The sequence below is a fragment of the Oncorhynchus masou genome, chromosome 28, assembly GCF_036934945.1.
Source record: "Oncorhynchus masou masou isolate Uvic2021 chromosome 28, UVic_Omas_1.1, whole genome shotgun sequence".
Classification (NCBI taxonomy): Eukaryota; Metazoa; Chordata; class Actinopteri; order Salmoniformes; family Salmonidae; genus Oncorhynchus; species Oncorhynchus masou.
Window position 1 is genome coordinate 70970132 of NC_088239.1, and position 22500 is coordinate 70992631.

At 45.0% G+C, this 22500-nt stretch overlaps 1 protein-coding gene across 1 annotated transcript in view; it reads right to left on the reverse strand.

Moving 5' to 3' along the window:
• The window catches only part of LOC135518179 (rho guanine nucleotide exchange factor 28-like), a 109563-nt gene that overhangs the window by 42286 nt on the left and 44777 nt on the right, over positions 1 to 22500 (reverse strand). Inside the window, 9 exon segments of the mRNA XM_064943133.1 lie at positions 167 to 222; positions 583 to 760; positions 1756 to 1879; positions 4372 to 4473; positions 5259 to 5301; positions 11238 to 11361; positions 14914 to 15100; positions 15563 to 15846; positions 16428 to 16537. Of these exon segments, the coding sequence (XP_064799205.1) occupies positions 167 to 222; positions 583 to 760; positions 1756 to 1879; positions 4372 to 4473; positions 5259 to 5301; positions 11238 to 11361; positions 14914 to 15100; positions 15563 to 15846; positions 16428 to 16537 (1208 nt within the window).

Below are 22500 nucleotides of genomic sequence, written 5' to 3' on the forward strand. Positions count from 1 at the left end.
CAGAGAATTAAACATTCCAACTAGATCTCTTCGTTCAACAAAGAGAGATGAATAGAAGATGTGTCACTGGACTAGTTTACCATTAACACACCCCAATGTTTATGTGTGTGGTTGTGGGGTAGAGGTTCACACACACACACACATACACACACAGGCTGGAACTCACCTTTAGACACGGGGGAGCAGAGTCCTTACAACCCTTATGGACCATAACTGTACAACCTGAGGGAGAGAGGGCTATTTACATATATAGAGATATCAACCACCAGGATGGAAATAGAATAACTACATGACTGAATGAATTGGAATTCTAATACCTTCCCCTAAAATGTGGATCTTTGCAATTATAAACTATTTGGTATCTATGTTGAATGCAAAGAAAGCCTATGGTTACATGTACACTTTATTTATCTTGAGATATGTCTTGCTACATTTCCAATAAATATATCTGATCTTTTTTGATTCTCTGTGACAGAGTTGCAGATCACTGAGATATCTTGTGTGTTTATAGCATTGCGGAACACATTGATTGATTTGACTGATACATGACTAATGAGTAAACGGTGACTGCTGATTACTTACAGGAGCAGTGCAGAAGGTCCTTGCCAGTAGCAGGTTTGTCACAGACCAGACAGACGGTGGGACCAGCACAGGAACCCGTGGAGAAACGATGTCCATTCTGCTGTTTGTCCTTATCTATCCCTTCCTTCTCTCTCTCCTTCTCCTTCCCCTTCTCTCTCTCCTTCTCCTTCCCCTTTCCCTTGGAGAACCAGGGTAGATTCCCAGGGGTGAACATCAGAGGCATGGATAGGCTAGTTAACACACACCCATATACTGTAACTACATCCAAACCCTTTCAGAAACAACCCGTTAAAGCATAGAAAATACTGACTGTAACTCTGTAACACCATAGGTTACACTCAGCTAGCCTTAAGCACTACCATTCAGGTTACTGATACTGTGGTCTGGCTAGCCTATAAGTAGTCACAAATAGCCACACGTACACTGACTCCAATTGAATAAGTTACATGTGAATGATACAAGCCTTATTTCAGCCCATTTTAAAGTCCACTGTGACGGAAATGGGGGGGGGGGGGGGTTTCCACATGCTGATCACCAACAAAGGGTTGATGATTGAAAGGAAATAACCTACAGTGTTTCAATGGTGTTTTCGGTCAATGTTATTTCCCCAAACATTTCCTGCTCTTTGTCATCATTTGAAGAACAGACCCTAAGGTGAATACTAAGGAGAACAGTTGGGATGATAACAATAATAATATAATAATAATACATGCTATTTATATAGCACTTTTCAAGGATGCAGATTCTCATGATAATGTTCTTTTGTATCAGATAATTGATGTGTTAATAGCAGCATGATAACTGACACTCAATGGTATCAGTTTTACACCACTTCCTGGGTGTGTCATGAATGACTGAATTGGAATTCTGATACCTTCCCTAAAATGTGGATCTTTGCAATTATAAACTATTTGGTATCTATGTTGAATGCAAAGAAAGCCTATGGTTACATGTACACTTTATTTATCTTGAGATATGTCTTGCTACATTTCCAATAAATATATCTGATCTTTTTTGATTCTCTGTGACAGAGTTGCAGATCACTGAGATATCTTGTGTGTTTATAGCATTGCGGAACACATTGATTGATTTGACTGACACAGCTGAGACTTGCAGCTGAAAAACGCCAAGGGGGATGAATACTTTTGCAAGGAACTGTATATAGTGTCTCACCTTGTTCTTGTTGCGAGTGGTGGACATCCTGCTCTTGAGGAAGCTGAAGGTACGAATCACTTTGTATTTCTCTGACTCCACCTTGGAGGGGATGTTGTACTTGTCCCACTCCTCCTCTTCAATTCTGTTCAGAAACAATTGGTTTAGCATCATAGACATATAGAAATGTCAAATCCTCATCAAACGTGACATATGTTGAGTTGTATGAACTGTATAAACTAGAGTCCTGTTTGCTGAACTGTTTTTCTTTCTGCCTGGTGATCTTTGCTGACCAAGAGCAAATTCATTTTACGTATAGTCCTTACTAATAGTAGTAACGTGACTGTCATCCTTTTCATCAACAAGGGAAGAAAAAGGTAGAAAACACAGCACACAACGTATGAAAGCATACTAGTAATGCTACCAATACAAGCAATACAAATCATTTTGATAATACTAATAATAGTGATAATACTACTACTAATAATAATACTAATAATATTAATAATACTAGTACTACTAATAATAGTACTAATAATAATACTAATAATACTAGTAAACATGGTATTTGGTTAGTAGGTCAATCGGTGAGTGACTGTCATACCAGGCTGGATCAAGCAAACAGCTAGAACACATGCAATACAAAGCCATAGATGTTTACTACAGAATCAATACAAAAATAAGCCAGGTCCAATAGAATCTTCTGTGTGATTCCAGATAATGGGAGGATAGGCCACGTATACCTGAGAGGTCACAGTTCAATGAAAGATCAATGTGAGTTAAGAATGGGTTACACAGTAGTAGTTAGAGACACGTGCAGCACACGTGCACTAATCGAACCTGGTTAATTCATTTACATTATCAACATACAAGTGTAATCTCTGAAAGTTAATGGTGATGCCAGGCTAGGCAGAGTGCATTGTGGGCACAAATGTAGAGGTTAAATAACAGGATGCACACAGGGGACCTCTAGAGTTAAAAGGGTTGGCATGAAGAGGTTACACTGGGGCTGGAGCTAGGGGCTAGAGGGCTGGCTTCCAGATCAAGGGAGTTACTGTAGGGTTCATGTCTAGAGTACCTTCATCCAGATCAGGGAAGTTACTGTAGGGTTCATGTCTAGAGTACCTTCATCCAGATCAGGGAAGTTACTGTAGGGTTCATGTCTAGAGTACCTTCATCCAGATCAGGGAAGTTACTGTAGGGTTCATGTCTAGAGTACCTTCATCCAGATCAGGGAAGTTACTGTAGGGCTAATGTCTAGAGTACCTTCATCCAGATCAGGGAAGTTACTGTAGGGTTCATGTCTAGAGTACCTTCATCCAGATCAGGGAAGTTACTGTAGGGGTAATGTCTAGAGTACCTACATCCAGATCAGGGAAGTTACTGTAGGGTTAATGTCTAGAGTACCTTCATCCAGATCAGGGAAGTTACTGTAGGGTTAATGTCTAGAGTACCTTCATCCAGATCAGGGAAGTTACTGTAGGGTTCATGTCTAGAGTACCTTCATCCAGATCAGGGAAGTTACTGTAGGGTTCATGTCTAGAGTACCTTCACCCAGATCAGGAAAGTTACTGTAGGGTTCATGTCTAGAGTACCTTCATCCAGATCAGGGAAGTTACTGTAGGGTTAATGTCTAGAGTACCTTCATCCAGATCAGGGAAGTTACTGTAGGGTTAATGTCTAGAGTACCTTAATCCAGATCAGGGAAGTTACTGTAGGGTTAATGTCTAGAGGTCTGGCTTCCAGATCAGGGGAGTTACTGTAGGGTTAATGTCTAGAGGTCTGGCTTCCAGATCAGGGAAGTTACTGTAGGGTTAATGTCTAGAGGTCTGGCTTCCAGATCAGGGAAGTTACTGTAGGGTTAATGTCTAGAGGTCTGGCTTCCAGATCAGGGGAGTTACTGTAGGGTTAATGTCTAGAGGTCTGGCTTCCAGATCAGGGGAGTTACTGTAGGGTTAATGTCTAGAGGTCTGGCTTCCAGATCAGGGGAGTTACTGTAGGGTTAATGTCTAGAGGTCTGGCTTCCAGATCAGGGGAGTTACTGTACGGTTAATGTCTAGAGGTCTGGCTTCCAGATCAGGGAAGTTACTGTACGGTTAATGTCTAGAGGTCTGGCTTCCAGATCAGGGGAGTTACTGTAGGGTTAATGTCTAGAGGTCTGGCTTCCAGATCAGGGGAGTTACTGTAGGGTTAATGTCTAGAGGTCTGGCTTCCAGATCAGGGGAGTTACTGTAGGGTTAATGTCTAGAGGTCTGGCTTCCAGATCAGGGGAGTTACTGTAGGGTTAATGTCTAGAGGTCTGGCTTCCAGATCAGGGGAGTTACTGTAGGGTTAATGTCTAGAGGTCTGGCTTCCAGATCAGGGGAGTTACTGTAGGGTTAATGTCTAGAGGGCCAGCATCCAGATCAGGGAAGTTACTGTAGGGTTAATGTCTAGAGGTCTGGCTTCCAGATCAGGGGAGTTACTGTAGGGTTAATGTCTAGAGGGCCAGCATCCAGATCAGGGAAGTTACTGTAGGGTTAATGTCTAGAGGTCTGGCTTCCAGATCAGGGGAGTTACTGTAGAGTTAGAGGCTATCTTCCCAGTGGAAAGGAAGGGCCAGGGCTGCCAGCCCAGAAGGGGGCGATGCCCACGTACTCTTTGAGGAACTCTGAGAGGGTGAGGTGTTGAAGGGACTCTGCCAGCTCAACGCTGCCCTCGTCGTCTGCAGACTGGGCACGCTTACGAAACCTTAACTCCCTAGGGACACATTACACACACACATTACACACACAGCTCTGATACATACAGTACATAAACACACACACCCACACTCACACGCACAAGCACACTCACACACACACAGCTCTGACATACACTAACACACACACAGGTCTGGTACACACTGACATACTCTAGAGGGAGCTATAGAGCTTTGACTGACTATGTGTTCAGGACATTTCAACAGATGAATGGAGGAAGAGGACAAAGGCAGTTGGCATGGTTCCTGGAAGCATCTCATCCCAACATAGTGAACAGGAAGTAAAGAGGCTCCCTTTTCCTAGTCTGTCTCCCTTGTGTTGGAGCTATTCATTGAAAGGATACTATACAGTAAATATTTTTACACTCACTGTGTCACAAAGTTACAGAGCATTAGCCTGACTTCATCTGAGGACAGGCCCTGTATTTTAAAATTGCAATGAGCTTACAGTTCAGTCTACAACAACACTTTGGGTACTGATAAAGGGTGGCTTAAAGGTTTTGTAATATATATGCATCACCTCACCACCTGTGAAACAGAGTTAAAACAACGCTGCAAGCCTTGGCATGGTAACAGACAAGCCTGGAGTTAAACAAACAAAACACGGTCTTGATATAAAGAGAAGCAGGAACTCCACAACAGAGAGAGAGCCCTTGGTCACCCAGCAACCAACTAAGAAGTCATTGTGAGGGCTGGAGAGCCTGGGAATTAGGGGGAAACTGTACGAAACTGTAAGAATGTCAAACACACTTTAGACAGACACGTTAGGTCAGTGGATACATACCTTTTTTCGAGAGGCTGCTCTGATAGACTGAATGTTCTCTGTTCTGTGGAGGACAAGACAGCTGAAACATGAACATTCTGTGTGAAAGTAAACAGCGTGAGAAACATTATCTATGAAAACCAATCAACACAATCAAGTCTGATCAGATACAGATTTGCAGATCCCCCCCTCAGCCCAGGGTGTCTTCAATGATGTCATCATGGAATGCTGCAATGCTGAGGTTGCACTGTGATTGGGCAGGGTAGCCAAGCCAGACAATGCACTAACCCAAGCCCACACCCTCACATATACACTGACATATGATACTTATGACTTATGATATTTTCACACTCAACACATATGCTGCTGCTACTGTCTATTATCTATCATGCTAGATCAATTACCTGGTACCCCTGCACATCGACTGCTGCTACTGTCTATTATCTATTCTGCTAGATCAATTACCTGGTACCCCTGCACATCGACTGCTGCTACTGTCTATTATCTATCATGCTAGATCAATTACCTGGTACCCCTGCACATCGACTGCTGCTACTGTCTATTATCTATCATGCTAGATCAATTACCTGGTACCCCTGCACATCGACTGCTGCTACTGTCTATTATCTATCCTGCTAGATCAATTACCTGGTACCCCTGCACATCGACTGCTGCTACTGTCTATTATCTATTCTGCTAGATCAATTACCTGGTACCCCTGCACATCGACTGCTGCTACTGTCTATTATCTATCATGCTAGATCAATTACCTGGTACCCCTGCACATCGACTGCTGCTACTGTCTATTATCTATCATGCTAGATCAATTACCTGGTACCCCTGCACATCGACTGCTGCTACTGTCTATTATCTATTCTGCTAGATCAATTACCTGGTACCCCTGCACATCGACTGCTGCTACTGTCTATTATCTATCATGCTAGATCAATTACCTGGTACCCCTGCACATCGACTGCTGCTACTGTCTATTATCTATCATGCTAGATCAATTACCTGGTACCCCTGCACATCGACTGCTGCTACTGTCTATTATCTATCATGCTAGATCAATTACCTGGTACCCCTGCACATCGACTGCTGCTACTGTCTATTATCTATTCTGCTAGATCAATTACCTGGTACCCCTGCACATCGACTGCTGCTACTGTCTATTATCTATCCTGCTAGATCAATTACCTGGTACCCCTGCACATCGACTGCAGCTACTGTCTATTATCTATTCTGCTAGATCAATTACCTGGTACCCCTGCACATCGACTGCTGCTACTGTCTATTATCTATTCTGCTAGATCAATTACCTGGTACCCCTGCTCATCGACTGCAGCTACTGTCTATTATCTATCCTGCTAGATCAATTACCTGGTACCCCTGCACATCGACTGCTGCTACTGTCTATTATCTATTCTGCTAGATCAATTACCTGGTACCCCTGCACATCGACTGCTGCTACTGTCTATTATCTATTCTGCTAGATCAATTACCTGGTACCCCTGCACATCGACTGCTGCTACTGTCTATTATCTATCCTGCTAGATCAATTACCTGGTACCACTGCACATCGACTGCTGCTACTGTCTATTATCTATTCTGCTAGATCAATTACCTGGTACCCCTGCACATCGACTGCTGCTACTGTCTATTATCTATCCTGCTAGATCAATTACCTGGTACCCCTGCACATCGACTGCTGCTACTGTCTATTATCTATCCTGCTAGATCAATTACCTGGTACCCCTGCACATCGACTGCTGCTACTGTCTATTATCTATCCTGCTAGATCAATTACCTGGTACCCCTGCACATCGACTGCTGCTACTGTCTATTATCTATTCTGCTAGATCAATTACCTGGTACCCCTGCACATCGACTGCTGCTACTGTCTATTATCTATCCTGCTAGATCAATTACCTGGTACCCCTGCACATCGACTGCTGCTACTGTCTATTATCTATTCTGCTAGATCAATTACCTGGTACCCCTGCACATCGACTGCTGCTACTGTCTATTATCTATTCTGCTAGATCAATTACCTGGTACCCCTGCACATCGACTGTTGCTACTGTCTATTATCTATTCTGCTAGATCAATTACCTGGTACCCCTGCACATCGACTGCTGCTACTGTCTATTATATATTCTGCTAGATCAATTACCTGGTACCCCTGCACATCGACTGCTGCTACTGTCTATTATCTATTCTGCTAGATCAATTACCTGGTACCCCTGCACATCGACTGCTGCTACTGTCTATTATCTATCCTGCTAGATCAATTACCTGGTACCCCTGCACATCGACTGCTGCTACTGTCTATTATCTACCCTGCATGGGTTATTCCCCTTCATGGTTTTGAGTACTTTTTGAACTCTATTGATATTTTCTCTCCACACAGTCCGTCTTTCATTCTAGCTTGAGCGCAAACCCTCATACTGGCTTTCTACTCCCTGTATATAGCCATGTTATTTTCTACTCCCTGTATATAGACATGTTATTTTCTACTCCCTGTATATAGCCATGTTATTTTGTACTCTCTGTATGTACCCATGTTATTTTCTACTTCCTGTATATAGCCATGTTATTTTCTACTCCCTGTATATAGCCATGTTAATTTCTACTCCCAGTATATAGACATGTTATTTTCTACTCCTAGTATATAGCCATGTTTTTTTCTACTCCCAGTATATAGCCATGTTATTTTCTACTCCCAGTATATAGCCATGTTATTTTCTACTCCCTGTATATAGCCATGTTATTTTCTACTCACTGTATATAGACATGTTATTTTCTACTCCCTGTATATAGACATGTTATTGTGGTTAATTATTAACTTAGAATGTATTCCTTCTTTTTTTATTTTACTAGTCAAGTCAGTTAAGAACAAATTCTTATTTACAATGACGGCCTACACCGTACAACTATTTACATTTTTCATTTTTTATGTTTCTCTCTGCAAAAGGTCCCGTAAGTAGTTTCACTTTTGTTTATGGAGCATGTGACAAATACAATTTTAGTAGATTTTTGACATACAAGCACACTTACATACACATGTACCTGCACGGACACAATCTGTAGCCACATGCCTGCCAGGCCTGGTGTTAGCACAGTGTGAGTTTAGGAAGCTAGGGGCTCTAAGGCAAGCTATATAGTCGTGGACAAAAGTTTTGAGAATGACATAAATATTACAAAGTCCACAAAGTTTGCTTCTTCAGTGTCTTTAGATATTTTTGTCAGATGTTACTATGGATTACTGAAGCATAATTACAAGCATTTCATAAGTGTCAATGGCTTTTATTGACAATTACATGAAATTGGTGCAAAGAGTCAATATTCGCAGTGTTGACCATTCTTTTTCAAGACCTCTCCAATTCGTCCTGGCATGCTGTCAATTAACTTCTGGGCCACATCCTGACTGATGACAGCACATTCTTTTATAATCAATGCTTGGAGTTTGTCAGAATTTGTGGGTTTCTGTTTGTCCACCCACCTCTTGAGGATTGACCACAAGTACTCAATGGGATTAAGGTCTGGGGAGTTTCCTGGCCATGGACAAAAATATTGATGTTTTGTTCCCCGAGCCACTTAGTTATCACTTTTGCCTTATGGCAAGGTGCTCCATCATGCTGGAAAAGGCATTGTTTGTCAACAAGCTTTTCCTGGATGGTTGGGAGAAGTTGCTCTCGGAGGATGTGTTGGTATCATTCTTTATTCATGGCTGCCCTAAACAATCGGAAAGAGGATTCATCAGAGAAAATGACTTTACCTAAGTTCTCAGCAGTCCAATCCCTGTACCTTTTACAGAATATCAGTCTGTCCCTGATGTTTTTCCTGGAGAAAAGTGGCTTCTTTGCTGCCCTTCTTGACACCAGGCCATCCTCCAAAAGTATTTGCCTCACTGTGCGTGCAGATGCACTCACACCTGCCTGCTGCCATTTCTGAGCAAGCTCTGTACTGGTGCTGCCCCGATCCCACAGCTGAATCAACTTTAGGAGACGGTCCTGGTGCTTGCTGGACTTTTTTGGGCTCCCTGAAACCTTCTTCACAACAATTGAACCACTCTCCTTGAAGTTCTTGATGATCCGATAAATGGTTGATTTAGGTGCAATCTTACTGGCAGCAATATCCTTGCCTGTGAAGCCCTTTTTGTGCAAGAAATGATGACGGGACGTGTTTCCTTGAGGGTAACCATGGTTGATAGAGGAATAACAATGATTCCAAGCACCACCCTCCTTTTGAATCTTCCAGTCTGTTATTCGAACTCAATCAGCATGACAGAGTGATCTCCAGCCTTGTCCTTGTCAACACTCACACCTGTGTTAACGAGAGAATCACTGGCATGATGTCAGCTGGTCCAAAATGCAGTGGAAATGTTATTTTGGGATTCAGTTCATTTGCATGGCAAAGAGGGACCTTGCAATTCATTGCAATTCATCTGATCACTCTTCACTCTTCATAACATTCTGGAGTATATGCTAATTGCCATCATACCACCTGAGGCAGCAGACTTTGTGAAAATTAAAACCTTTGGCCACGACTTACTAGCAGGGTGGAGCACAGACAGATTTAGACAGAGAGATGGTCTGAAGGACAGATAGGCTGGAGCTCACACCATCTACAGGGCAGAGTAGACATAGCACTCACTAGACCATCTACAGGGCAGAGTAGACATAGCACTCACTAGACCATCCACAGGGCAGAGGGTACATAACACTCACTAGACCATCTGCAGGGCAGATTAGACATAGCACTCACTAGACCATCTACAGGGCAGAGTAGACATAGCACTCACGAGACCATCTACAGGGCAGAGTAGACATAGCACTCACTAGACCATCCACAGGGCAGAGTAGACATAGCACCCACTAGACCATCCACAGGGCAGAGTGTACATAGCACTCACTAGACCATCTGCAGGGCAGATTAGACATAGCACTCACTAGACCATCTACAGGGCAGAGTGGACATAGCACTCACTAGACCATCTACAGGGCAGAGTGGACATAGCACTCACTAGACCATCCACAGGGCAGAGTAGACATAGCACCCACTAGACCATCTACAGGGCAGAGTAGACATAGCACTCACTAGACCATCTACAGGGCAGAGTAGACATAGCACTCACTAGACCATCTACAGGGCAGAGTAGACATAGCACTCACTAGACCATCTACAGGGCAGAGTAGACATAGCACTCACTAGACCATCCACAGGGCAGAGTAGACACAGCACCCACTAGACCATCTACAGGGCAGAGTGGACATAGCACTCACTAGACCATCCACAGGGCAGAGTGGACATAGCACTCACTAGACCACTCGGAGGAACAGAGGGAGGTCCACTTTGATGTAATCAGAGCCATACATAGATAGATACAGTATATACTGTATGTGACTATACAGTAAATGTACCTACACTATGGTATAGTCACTTTGGTTACATGTTAGTTACAATCAGTAGCTGACTATCTACTGAAGCTGCTTCAGTTAGTGACAACACAGAGAGCATGTTAACTCAGGTACGTAGAGCACATAACATTTTATATTTTAGTCATTCAGCAGACGCTCTTATCCAGAGCCACTTACAGTTAGGACATTCATCTTAAGATAGCTAGGTGGGACAACCACATATCACAGGCATAGTAAGTACATTTTTCCTCAATAAAGTAGCTATCAGCAAAGTCAGTGCTAGAAAGGGGGGAAAAAGTCAAGAAAGGGGGAAAAAAAGTCATATAAGCTACGTTTACACAAGCAGTCCAATTCTGGTCTTTTGACCATAATTTGGCAAAAGTTCAGAATTGGGCTGCCTGTGTAAACACAGCCATGGAAGGACAGAACCAAAAATACAAAGACGAACAAGGACTATCACTATAATCATGTTCTCAGAGAAAACACTGTCAACTGTATTCCAATCGAAGTAATACAGTTCTCAGTAAATGTTTCTCAATGGGAGGTTATTAACTGTATAAAAGGTCCCAGGGACACTAACCTGGGCTGAGGTCAGAGGTCGCAGGCGTGGCTAAGGTTTTGCGGGAGAAGCGGGGGGGCAGCAGGCTGATCTTGGGGGAGGAGTAGGAGTAGGAGCGGTGTCTGATCCCCTGGTTGCCCATATCCTGGAACAATACGATAATACAACACTCAGGTCATACATCTGCCGTATGTTAAAGCCCTGATACATCTGATGTATGTTAAAGCCCTGATACATCTGCCGTATGTTAAAGCCCTGATACATCTGCCGTATGTTAAAGCCCTGATACATCTGATGTATGTTAAAGCCCTGATACATCTGCCGTATGTTAAAGCCCTGATACATCTGCCGTATGTTAAAGCCCTGATACATCTGATGTATGTTAAAGCCCTGATACATCTGCCGTATGTTAAAGCCCTGATACATCTGATGTATGTTAAAGCCCTGATACATCTGCCGTATGTTAAAGCCCTGATACATCTGATGTATGTTAAAGCCCTGATACATCTGCCGTATGTTAAAGCCCTGATACATCTGCCGTATGTTAAAGCCCTGATACATCTGATGTATGTTAAAGCCCTGATACATCTGCCGTATGTTAAAGCCCTGATACATCTGCCGTATGTTAAAGCCCTGATACATCTGATGTATGTTAAAGCCCTGATACATCTGCCGTATGTTAAAGCCCTGATACATCTGATGTATGTTAAAGCCCTGATACATCTGCCGTATGTTAAAGCCCTGATACATCTGATGTATGTTAAAGCCCTGATACATCTGCCGTATGTTAAAGCCCTGATACATCTGCCGTATGTTAAAGCCCTGATACATCTGATGTATGTTAAAGCCCTGATACATCTGCCGTATGTTAAAGCCCTGATACATCTGCCGTATGTTAAAGCCCTGATACATCTGATGTATGTTAAAGCCCTGATACATCTGCCGTATGTTAAAGCCCTGATACATCTGATGTATGTTAAAGCCCTGATACATCTGATGTATGTTAAAGCCCTGATACATCTGATGTATGTTAAAGCCCTGATACATCTGATGTATGTTAAAGCCCTGATACATCTGCCGTATGTTAAAGCCCTGATACATCTGATGTATGTTAAAGCCCTGATACATCTGCCGTATGTTAAAGCCCTGATACATCTGCCGTATGTTAAAGCCCTGATACATCTGATGTATGTTAAAGCCCTGATACATCTGCCGTATGTTAAAGCCCTGATACATCTGCCGTATGTTAAAGCCCTGATACATCTGATGTATGTTAAAGCCCTGATACATCTGCCGTATGTTAAAGCCCTGATACATCTGATGTATGTTAAAGCCCTGATACATCTGATGTATGTTAAAGCCCTGATACATCTGCCGTATGTTAAAGCCCTGATACATCTGCCGTATGTTAAAGCCCTGATACATCTGATGTATGTTAAAGCCCTGATACATCTGATGTATGTTAAAGCCCTGATACATCTGATGTATGTTAAAGCCTTGATACATCTGATGTATGTTAAAGCCCTGATACATCTGATGTATGTTAAAGCCCTGATACATCTGATGTATGTTAAAGCCTTGATACATCTGATGTATGTTAAAGCCCTGATACATCTGCCGTATGTTAAAGCCCTGATACATCTGATGTATGTTAAAGCCCTGATACATCTGATGTATGTTAAAGCCCTGATACATCTGCCGTATGTTAAAGCCCTGATACATCTGATGTATGTTAAAGCCCTGATACATCGGATGTATGTTAAAGCCCTGATACATCTGCCGTATGTTAAAGCCCTGATACATCTGCCGTATGTTAAAGCCCTGATACATCTGATGTATAGCCGTTAAAGCCCTGATACATCTGATGTATGTTAAAGCCCTGATACATCTGCCGTATGTTAAAGCCCTGATACATCTGATGTATAGCCGTTAAAGCCCTGATACATCTGTTGTACAAAGTCCCTGATACATCTGTTGTATAGCTGTTAAAGCCCTGATACATCTGCTGTATAGCCGTTAAAGCCCTGATACATCTGTTGTACAATGGCCCTGATACATCTGTTGTATAGCTGTTAAAGCCCTGATACATCTGATGTATAGCCGTTAAAGCCCTGATACATCTGCTGTATAACCGTTAAAGCCCTGATACATCTGTTGTACAAAGTCCCTGATACATCTGTTGTATAGCTGTTAAAGCCCTGATACATCTGCTGTATAGCCGTTAAAGCCCTGATACATCTGTTGTACAATGGCCCTGATACATCTGTTGTATAGCTGTTAAAGCCCTGATACATCAGCTGTATAGCCGTTAAAGCCCTACTATTCATCTGTTGTACAATGGCCCTAATACTATACATCTGTTGTACAATGGCCCTAATACCATACATCTGTTGTACAATGGCCCTAATACTATTCATCTGTTGTACAATGGCCCTAATACTATACATCTGTTGTACAATGGCCCTAATACTATACATCTGTTGTCCAATGGACCTAATACATCTGTTGTACAATGGCCCTGATACATCTGTTGTACAATGGCCCTAATACTATACATCTGTTGTACAATGGCCCTAATACTATACATCTGTTGTACAATGGCCCTAATACTATACATCTGTTGTCCAATGGACCTAATACATCTGTTGTACAATGGCCCTAATACATCTGTTGTACAATGGCCCTAATACTATACATCTGTTGTACAATGGCCCTGATACATCTGTTGTACAATGGCCCTAATACTATACATCTGTTGTACAATGGCCCTAATACTATACATCTGTTGTACAATGGCCCTGATACATCTGTTGTACAATGGCCCTAATACTATACATCTGTTGTATAATGGCCCTGATACATCTGTTGTACAATGGCACTAATACTATACATCTGTTGTACAATGGCCCTAATACTATACATCTGTTGTACAATGGCCCTGATACATCTGTTGTACAATGGCCCTAATACTATACATCTGTTGTACAATGGCCCTAATACTATACATCTGTTGTACATTGGCCCTAATACTATTCATCTGTTGTACAATGGCCCTAATACTATACATCTGTTGTACAATGGCCCTAATACTATTCATCTGTTGTACAATGGCCCTAATACTATACATCTGTTGTACAATGGCCCTAATACTATACATCTGTTGTACAATGGCCCTAATACTATACATCTGTTGTACAATGGCCCTAATACTATACATCTGTTGTACATTGGCCCTAATACATCTGTTGTACAATGGCCATAATACTATACATCTGTTGTACATTGGCCCTAATACATCTGTTGTACATTGGCCCTGACACATTTTCCCTGATACATTGGCCCTAATGCATTGGCCCTAATACAATGGCCCTAATACATTGGCCCTCATACATTGGCCCTCATACATTGGCCCTCATACATTGGTAAGTCTCTGTGTGTGAGGGTTGAGGAGAAAGCTTCAGCCTGGCCCTAATACATTGGTCAGTCTCTGTGTGTGAGGGTTGAGGAGAAAGCTTCAGCCTGGCCCTAATACATTGGTATGTCTCTGTGTGTGAGGGTTGAGGAGAAGGCTTCAGCCTGGCCCTAATACATTGGTAAGTCTCTGTGTATGAGGGTTGAGGAGAAAGCTTCAGCCTGGCCCTAATACATTGGTGACTCTCTGTGTGTGAGGGTTGAGGAGAAAGCTTCAGCCTGGTACCTTTGCGAGGGGGGGTTCGCCGTCTGAGGACGCGGAGTGTGTGCGTGTGCAGGTGAGGTCTGGGGAGGTGTCGTCCCCGCTGCTACGAGGGTCAGAGGTCAGGGGAGAGATGGGAGAGAGAGAAGTCTTCACCAGGAACCCCTCCTCATCTCCCTCACTGTCCATCACTAGAGCTACCAGACTGGGGCTGTCAGGGAGAGAAAGAGGAGGAAACGTCCACATTAAGGCCCCTCCCAATATACTGCATCCGCCTCCTATCCATACTCTAAGTGCTGAAACCAACAGCTGAAATATCAACATTTGTGTCATATATGGTGCATGGGAAAAGTAGATCAATTGGCTACAGCAGAAACTGTATGGGTTCAAGACTACCTGAACACACCACAACATCCATATATAGAAAGCATCACACTATAAGAACATACTGAATATATTTGGTCTGGTAAGAGCAAACAATACATGTAATCTTCTGTTTATTATAGCAGTACAATAATACACAACTGTGATACAGCACTTTTTGTTTCTTTCAGTCAACAATGCTGATGTGATATCTCAATGCTCTTGAATCACCTTTATCTTCTCTTGATCTAAAAATTAAACACAATGTCTTGAGTAACAGGAGGTCAGGTGAATGGGCGTAGTTTGATACCTGAGGTCAGGGGATTCCAGAGGCGGGCTCCCTCTCTGATTGGTTAGGTAAGAGTGGGAGTTGCTGTTGAGTCGGGCGAGGGCTCGGTCAGCGGGGGAAGGTGAGGGAGAGGGGGAGTGAGAGACAGAGGGGGACTGTTGTTCCTCTAGTCCCAATGGAGGTAGAGGGGTGGAGGTGGCCTGGAGCAGGCACTCTGAGGCCACCGAGTCCCACACCCTGCTGACAGTCACAGAGCTGTCCCTCGTTATCCCAGCAACACTGACATTAGCCCTTAGGTCATCCACCTGAGAGAGAGAGAGAGAGAGAGAGAGAGAGAGAGAGAGAGAGAGAGAGAGATGCAACAACAGAGTAATATATCAAAAAAGTATCTACTCAAAGACCATATCATATATAAGGTTAGTCTGCTGGTAAGGTGGTGTACCTCATGATCAGGTTAGTATGCTGGTAAGGTGGTGCACTTCATGATCAGGTTAGTATTCTGGTAAGGTGGTGTACCTCATGATCAGGTTAGTATAATGGTTAGGTAGTGTCCCTCATGATCAGGTTAGTATGATGGTAAGGTGGTGTACCTCATGATCAGGTTAGTATGATGATAAGGTGGTGTACCTCATGATCAGGTTAGTATGATGGTAAGGTGGTGTACCCCATGATCAGGTTAGTATGATGGTAAGGTGGTGTACCTCATGATCAGGTTAGTATGATGGTAAGGTGGTGTACCCCATGATCAGGTTAGTATGATGGTAAGGTGGTGTACCCCATGATCAGGTTAGTATGCTGGTAAGGTGGTGTACCTCATGATCAGGTTAGTATGATGGTAAGGTGGTGTACCTCATGATCAGGTTAGTATGATGGTAAGGTGGTGTACCTCTGTGTCGAGCTGACTCCTGCCATTGATGATGGAGGCTAATGTGTCTGCAGCAGCAGAGTGAGAGAACTGTCTCTGGGTTCCTCTGGGGTGGGTCGTCTGGGACTTTACTGGAGAAAAGAACGCAAGAGACGCACTGAGGGTTAACCATCAGTCAAACAGCGGGTGAAATGAACACTGCCCAAAAAATTACCAGCAAAATTTGTGCTAAGTAAGAACATTATGGTCAAAAATATACTCATTGAGGTTATCAAAACACAAACAGGCCAACCGACTGATGATGTAGTAAATCTCTCAATCATCAAAACAATGGAAAACATCAATTCTTTTGATGTGGTAGTTCTAGAATCTACATGATGGAAAATATTCCTTCCTATTTCCCATATATCAGCTGCTTGGTTGGGCTCTGATAGGTCTGTGTCAGTGAGCCAACAATTTGACTGGTCTATGACTGGTTAAAAGGCCAATAGTGTGGAGAACAGAGGAAAATAAAGAGAGAGAGGGAGAGAGAGAGAGGGCGATAGAGAGAGAGAGAGAGAGAGAGAGAGAGAGAGAGAGAGAGAGAGGGGGAGGGCGATAGAGAGAGAGAGAGAGAGAGAGAGAGAGAGAGAGAGAGAGGGGGGGAGCGAGAGAGAGAGAGGGGGGGGGGAGCGAAAGAGTGAGAGAGCGAGAGAGAGAGAGAGAGAGAGAGAGGGAGAGAGAGAGAGAATTGAGGAAAATAAAGAGAAAGAACGAATGATGCAGTATTACTCGTTTCTGACCTTTAGAGGGTTGTTATGTTAAAGCAAAGCTTGGAACAGAAACGCTACACACATCTAATTTAACCCTTTGGTAGCCTAGTCTGTGGGATGCCAACACAACTAGGGCAATTATAACATTTACATAATCATGGATCTTATAGTTTAGGTACAGGTGTTTAATACAGATATACACCTAACATTTTGTCTTTTGTTTTAGTATCAGTGACTATCAGGGTTTTCGATTGTGCGCCGGTTGAAAAACATTTGGGCACAATGTTTGAGCATATTTGCTGTCATAGACATAACATCATAAACATACCTCTGCTCAAGGAGATAAAACACGAGACAGTTCTGTTTTCCCCAGCCAGTGTTTGATGTTAGCTGCCAACCGCGCCCCTGCTAATGTTAGGGAAATCCTGTGTATTAGAGGCATTTCCTCCCTGTGCTCTACTGTGGTAGGCATTAGCTTTTGGTTAGCATAATTCCCTCCCTCTGGTCTGCTGTGGTAATGTTAGCGGTAGCAGTAGCGATAGCGGTAGCGTAGCATAGTTCACTCACACACACACACACACACACACTGAGGTCCTTAAGGGACCTCCCCATCTTACCCACTACAACTCCTCCCATAGGAACACATCACAAACACACTCTTTACCCAATACCCAGTCTGCACTCTGAAACACACATACATGCACGCACTCACAGACACGCCAAACATGCACACACACACACACACACACAAACACACACACCCACACACACACACACACACACACACATAAAAGAGGGAAAAGACTGAGGAAGAGAGCTGGCATTCATTTCATAAAAGGGTATCAGAGTACAGGTGACTTCCAGACAGAATGGGGGAAACTGTAAAAACCAAACTGCTACTGGAATCCCTGGCAGATGAATGTAATGTGAATATCCAAAAACAACAGACAAGTCCCGGCTTTACATCAATGGAACCAGAACCACACTCACTTCCACTATCAATCTGTGAAAACCCTTATTTTCCAGTGTTTTAACACTCCTCATAAGGTACCTAGTGTAAGATACTCCAGAAATAGGATAGTGTATGTCTTGCCTGTTCCCCCCTCTTTACCTGACTTGGAGGTCCTTCTCTGAATGTGTATTCTGGGAAAAGAGGGCAAGGGGTAATAAAAAGGGGAAACAGAGTCAGAGTCCAAATTTTGCCAGTCCTGTAGTGTTCCTACAGTCCCAGGTGTCAGAGTCCACGTTTTGCCAGTCCTGTAGTGTTCCTACAGTCCCAGGTGTCAGAGTCTACGTTTTGCCAGTCCTGTAGTGTTCCTACAGTCCCAGGTGTCAGAGTCCACGTTTTGCCAGTCCTGTAGTGTTCCTACAGTCCCAGGTGTCAGAGTCTACGTTTTGCCAGTCTTGTAGTGTTCCTACAGTCCCAGGTGTCAGAGTCTATGTTTTGCCAGTCCTGTAGTGTTCCTACAGTCCCAGGTGTCAGAGTCTACATTTTTCCAGTCCTGTAGTGTTCCTACAGTCCCAGGTGTCAGAGTCCATGTTTTGCCAGTCTTGTAGTGTTCCTACAGTCCCAGGTGTCAGAGTCCATGTTTTGCCAGTCCTGTAGTGTTCCTACAGTCCCAGGTGTCAGAGTCTACGTTTTGCCAGTCCTGCAGTGTTCCTACAGTCCCAGGTGTCAGAGTCCACGTTTTGCCAGTCCTGTAGTGTTCCTACAGTCCCAGGTGTCAGAGTCCACGTTTTGCCAGTCCTGTAGTGTTCCTACAGTCCCAGGTTTAAGAGTTCTAGTTTTGCCAGTCCTGTAGTTTTCCTACAGTCCCAGGTGTCAGAGTCCACGTTTTGCCAGTCCTGTAGTGTTCCTACAGTCCCAGGTGTCAGAGTCCACATTTTGCCAGTCCTGTAGTGTTCCTACAGTCCCAGGTGTCAGAGTCCACGTTTTGCCAGTCCTGTAGTGTTCCTACAGTCCCAGGTGCCCAGGTGGTCAAAGAGGGAGATGTCAGCCAAGGCCAGAGAATCAAACAAATTATGACAGGAAATTCCACTAAATTGCACAACCTTGAATCCCTGTGGATGTGTACGTGCTGTCAGGAAATTCTCAACAGAACTGAGAGATAGTAAAAAACGGGATGTGATGACAGCTCTGTATCCATTCCTAAGGGCTCTTGTTGAGTTAGCCCAATCCCCACCACACACACACACACACCAGTGTGAGGGACCTGCAGCAGTGTTACAGCCTGCTCCTAGCAGAACCAGACTCCGGTTTCTGAGTTTACAGCAAACTCTCCATTCTCACTGCCATCTCCCCTGACAACGCACAGGACATTAGCATTTCCCATCACCATGGCAACCCCCTCAAACGTTCAGCATCCTCCTCCTCAACAAGACTTTTCACTGGTAAAGTAAGCGAGTGTGTGTGTGTGTGTGTGTGCCTGCCTGCCTGCCTGCGTGTACACGTTTTACTACACTTGTATGTACCATTAGATTTTAGGCTTAGGGGTTGGGTTTAAGGTTAGAATTGGCGTTAGGGTTGGAATTAGGGTTAACGGTTAGTGGTTAGGTTTAGGGTTAGGAGTTGAGGTTAGGTTTAGGGGCTGGGGAAAATAGGTTTTGAATGGAAATCAATTGTTGGTCCTCAAAAAGTCCTCACAAGTATAGTGTGTGTGAATATGTTTGTTCATGGAAGTATTTCTGTTTCTGTGCATGGGTGTGTGTGTCCTCTCTGTGTGTGCTTTGTCAGAGGGGAGCACGAGGTTCCAGCGTGTGGAAGGATCATCTTAAATGTCAGCTTTTGTAGGGCCTATGACATTTGAGCTTGTTAACATTCCTCCTTTCACTTCAATTACAGAGGTCAACTGTCTGTCCAACCCATGGGCTGGGGTAGGGGAGAGGCAGACGGAGAAAAGGGGGAGAGGGGTAAGACATATTCAGGGAGAGTTACTAGGGGTGGGGTGGGGAGGGGAGGGAGGGGTGGGGGGAGGAGGAGGGGGCGAGACAGAAGGGAGTCAGGGAGAAAAGAGGGAGACAAGGGGGAGGGGGTGGGGTGGGGGTGTGGTGGGGTGGGGGAGAGGCAGACGGAGAAAAGGGGGAGAGGGGTAAGTCAGGGAGAAAAGAGGGAGACAAGGGGTGGGGTGGGGTGGGGTGGGGTGGGGGGGGGGGGAGGAGGGGGGAGACAGAAGGGAGTCAGGGAGAAAAGAGGGAGACAAGGGGGAGGGGAGGGGAGGAGGGGGCGAGACAGAAGGGAGTCAGGGAGAAAAGAGGGAGACAAGGGGGAGGGGAGGGGAGGAGGGGGCGAGACAGAAGGGAGTCAGGGAGAAAAGAGGGAGACAAGGGGGAGGGGAGGAGGGGGCGAGACAGAAGGGAGTCAGGGAGAAAAGAGGGAGACAAGGGGGAGGGGAGGAGGGGGCGAGACAGAAGGGAGTCAGGGAGAAAAGAGGGAGACAAGGGGAGGGGAGGAGGGGGCGAGACAGAAGGGAGTCAGGGAGAAAAGAGGGAGACAAGGGGGAGGGGAGGAGGGGGCGAGACAGAAGGGAGTCAGGGAGAAAAGAGGGAGACAAGGGGGAGGGGAGGAGGGGGCGAGACAGAAGGGAGTCAGGGAGAAAAGAGGGAGACAAGGGGGAGGGGAGGGGAGGAGGGGGCAAGACAGAAGGGAGTCAGGGAGAAAAGAGGGAGACAAGGGGGAGGGGAGGAGGGGGCGAGACAGAAGGGAGTCAGGGAGAAAAGAGGGAGACAAGGGGGAGGGGAGGAGGGGGCGAGACAGAAGGGAGTCAGGGAGAAAAGAGGGAGACAAGGGGGAGGGGAGGAGGGGGCGAGACAGAAGGGAGTCAGGGAGAAAAGAGGGAGACAAGGGGGAGGGGAGGGGAGGAGGGGGCGAGACAGAAGGGAGTCAGGGAGAAAAGAGGGAGACAAGGGGGAGGGGAGGAGGGGGCGAGACAGAAGGGAGTCAGGGAGAAAAGAGGGAGGGGAGGGGGAGGGGAGGGAGGAGGGGGCGAGACAGAAGGGAGTCAGGGAGAAAAGAGGGAGACAAGGGGGAGGGGAGGGGAGGGGAGGAGGGGGTGAGACAGAAGGGAGTCAGGGAGAAAAGAGGGAGACAAGGGGGAGGGGAGGAGGGGGCGAGACAGAAGGGAGTCAGGGAGAAAAGAGGGAGACAAGGGGGAGGGGAGGAGGGGGCGAGACAGAAGGGAGTCAGGGAGAAAAGAGGGAGACAAGGGGAGGGGAGGAGGGGGCGAGACAGAAGGGAGTCAGGGAGAAAAGAGGGAGACAAGGGGGGAGGGGGGGGAGGAGGGGGCGAGACAGAAGGGAGTCAGGGAGAAAAGAGGGAGACAAGGGGGAGGGGAGGGGAGGGGAGGAGGGGGTGAGACAGAAGGGAGTCAGGGAGAAAAGAGGGAGACAAGGGGGAGACAAGGGGGAGACAAGGGGGAGACAAGGGGGAGGGGGTATTTGCTCCTAGTTTAGAGGGAATTTTACTGGATTCAGGTCCCCGTCTGTGGTGACCCCATTCTTCCCTTTGTCCCAGTGACAGGGCAGATTCCTGGGCTCGTTGAGGGGAGAGAGACTGGGACTCTATGAAGCTGAGTCATTATGAGGGACACCGTGGTGTGAACAGACAGCACAATCCCCCTGGTTGCAGAGCAGTGAAGGGAGCACAATAAATCCATTAGCTAAACTATTGAACTCAATGAGTCTTACACCCCTGTCAGTTGCCGTGACACCCCTTACAGTTAAATTACTAGAATCAAGGGCTTAGGAGACCCCACTATAATAGAGACACGTAAAATGATATATATATTATTATATTTGAATGAGTAGGTGTGTCCAAACTTTTGTTTGGACACACCTACTCATTCAAGGGTTTTTACAATGTAGGATAATAGTGAAGACATCAAAACTATGAAATAACACATACGGAATCCTGCAGTAAGCGAAAAAAGATTCTTCAAAGGAGCCACCCTTTGCCTTGATGACAGCTTTGCAAACTCTAGGCATTCTCTCAACCAGCATCATGAGGAATGCTTTTCCAACAGTCTTGAAGAAGTTCCCACATATGCTGAGCACTTGTTGACTGCTTTTCCTTCACTCTGCGGTACAACTCATCACAAACCATCTCAATTTGTTTGATGTCAGGTGATTGTGGAGGCCAGGTCATCTGATGCTGCACTCCATCACTCTCCTTGGTCAAATAGCCTGTACACAGCCTGGAGGTGTGATTTGGGTCATTGTCCTGTTGATAAACAAATGATAGTCCCACTTAGCGCAAACCAGATGGGATGGCATATTGCTGCAGAATGATGTGGTAGCCATGCTGGTTAAGTGTGTCTTGAATTCTAAATAAATCATAGACAGTGTCA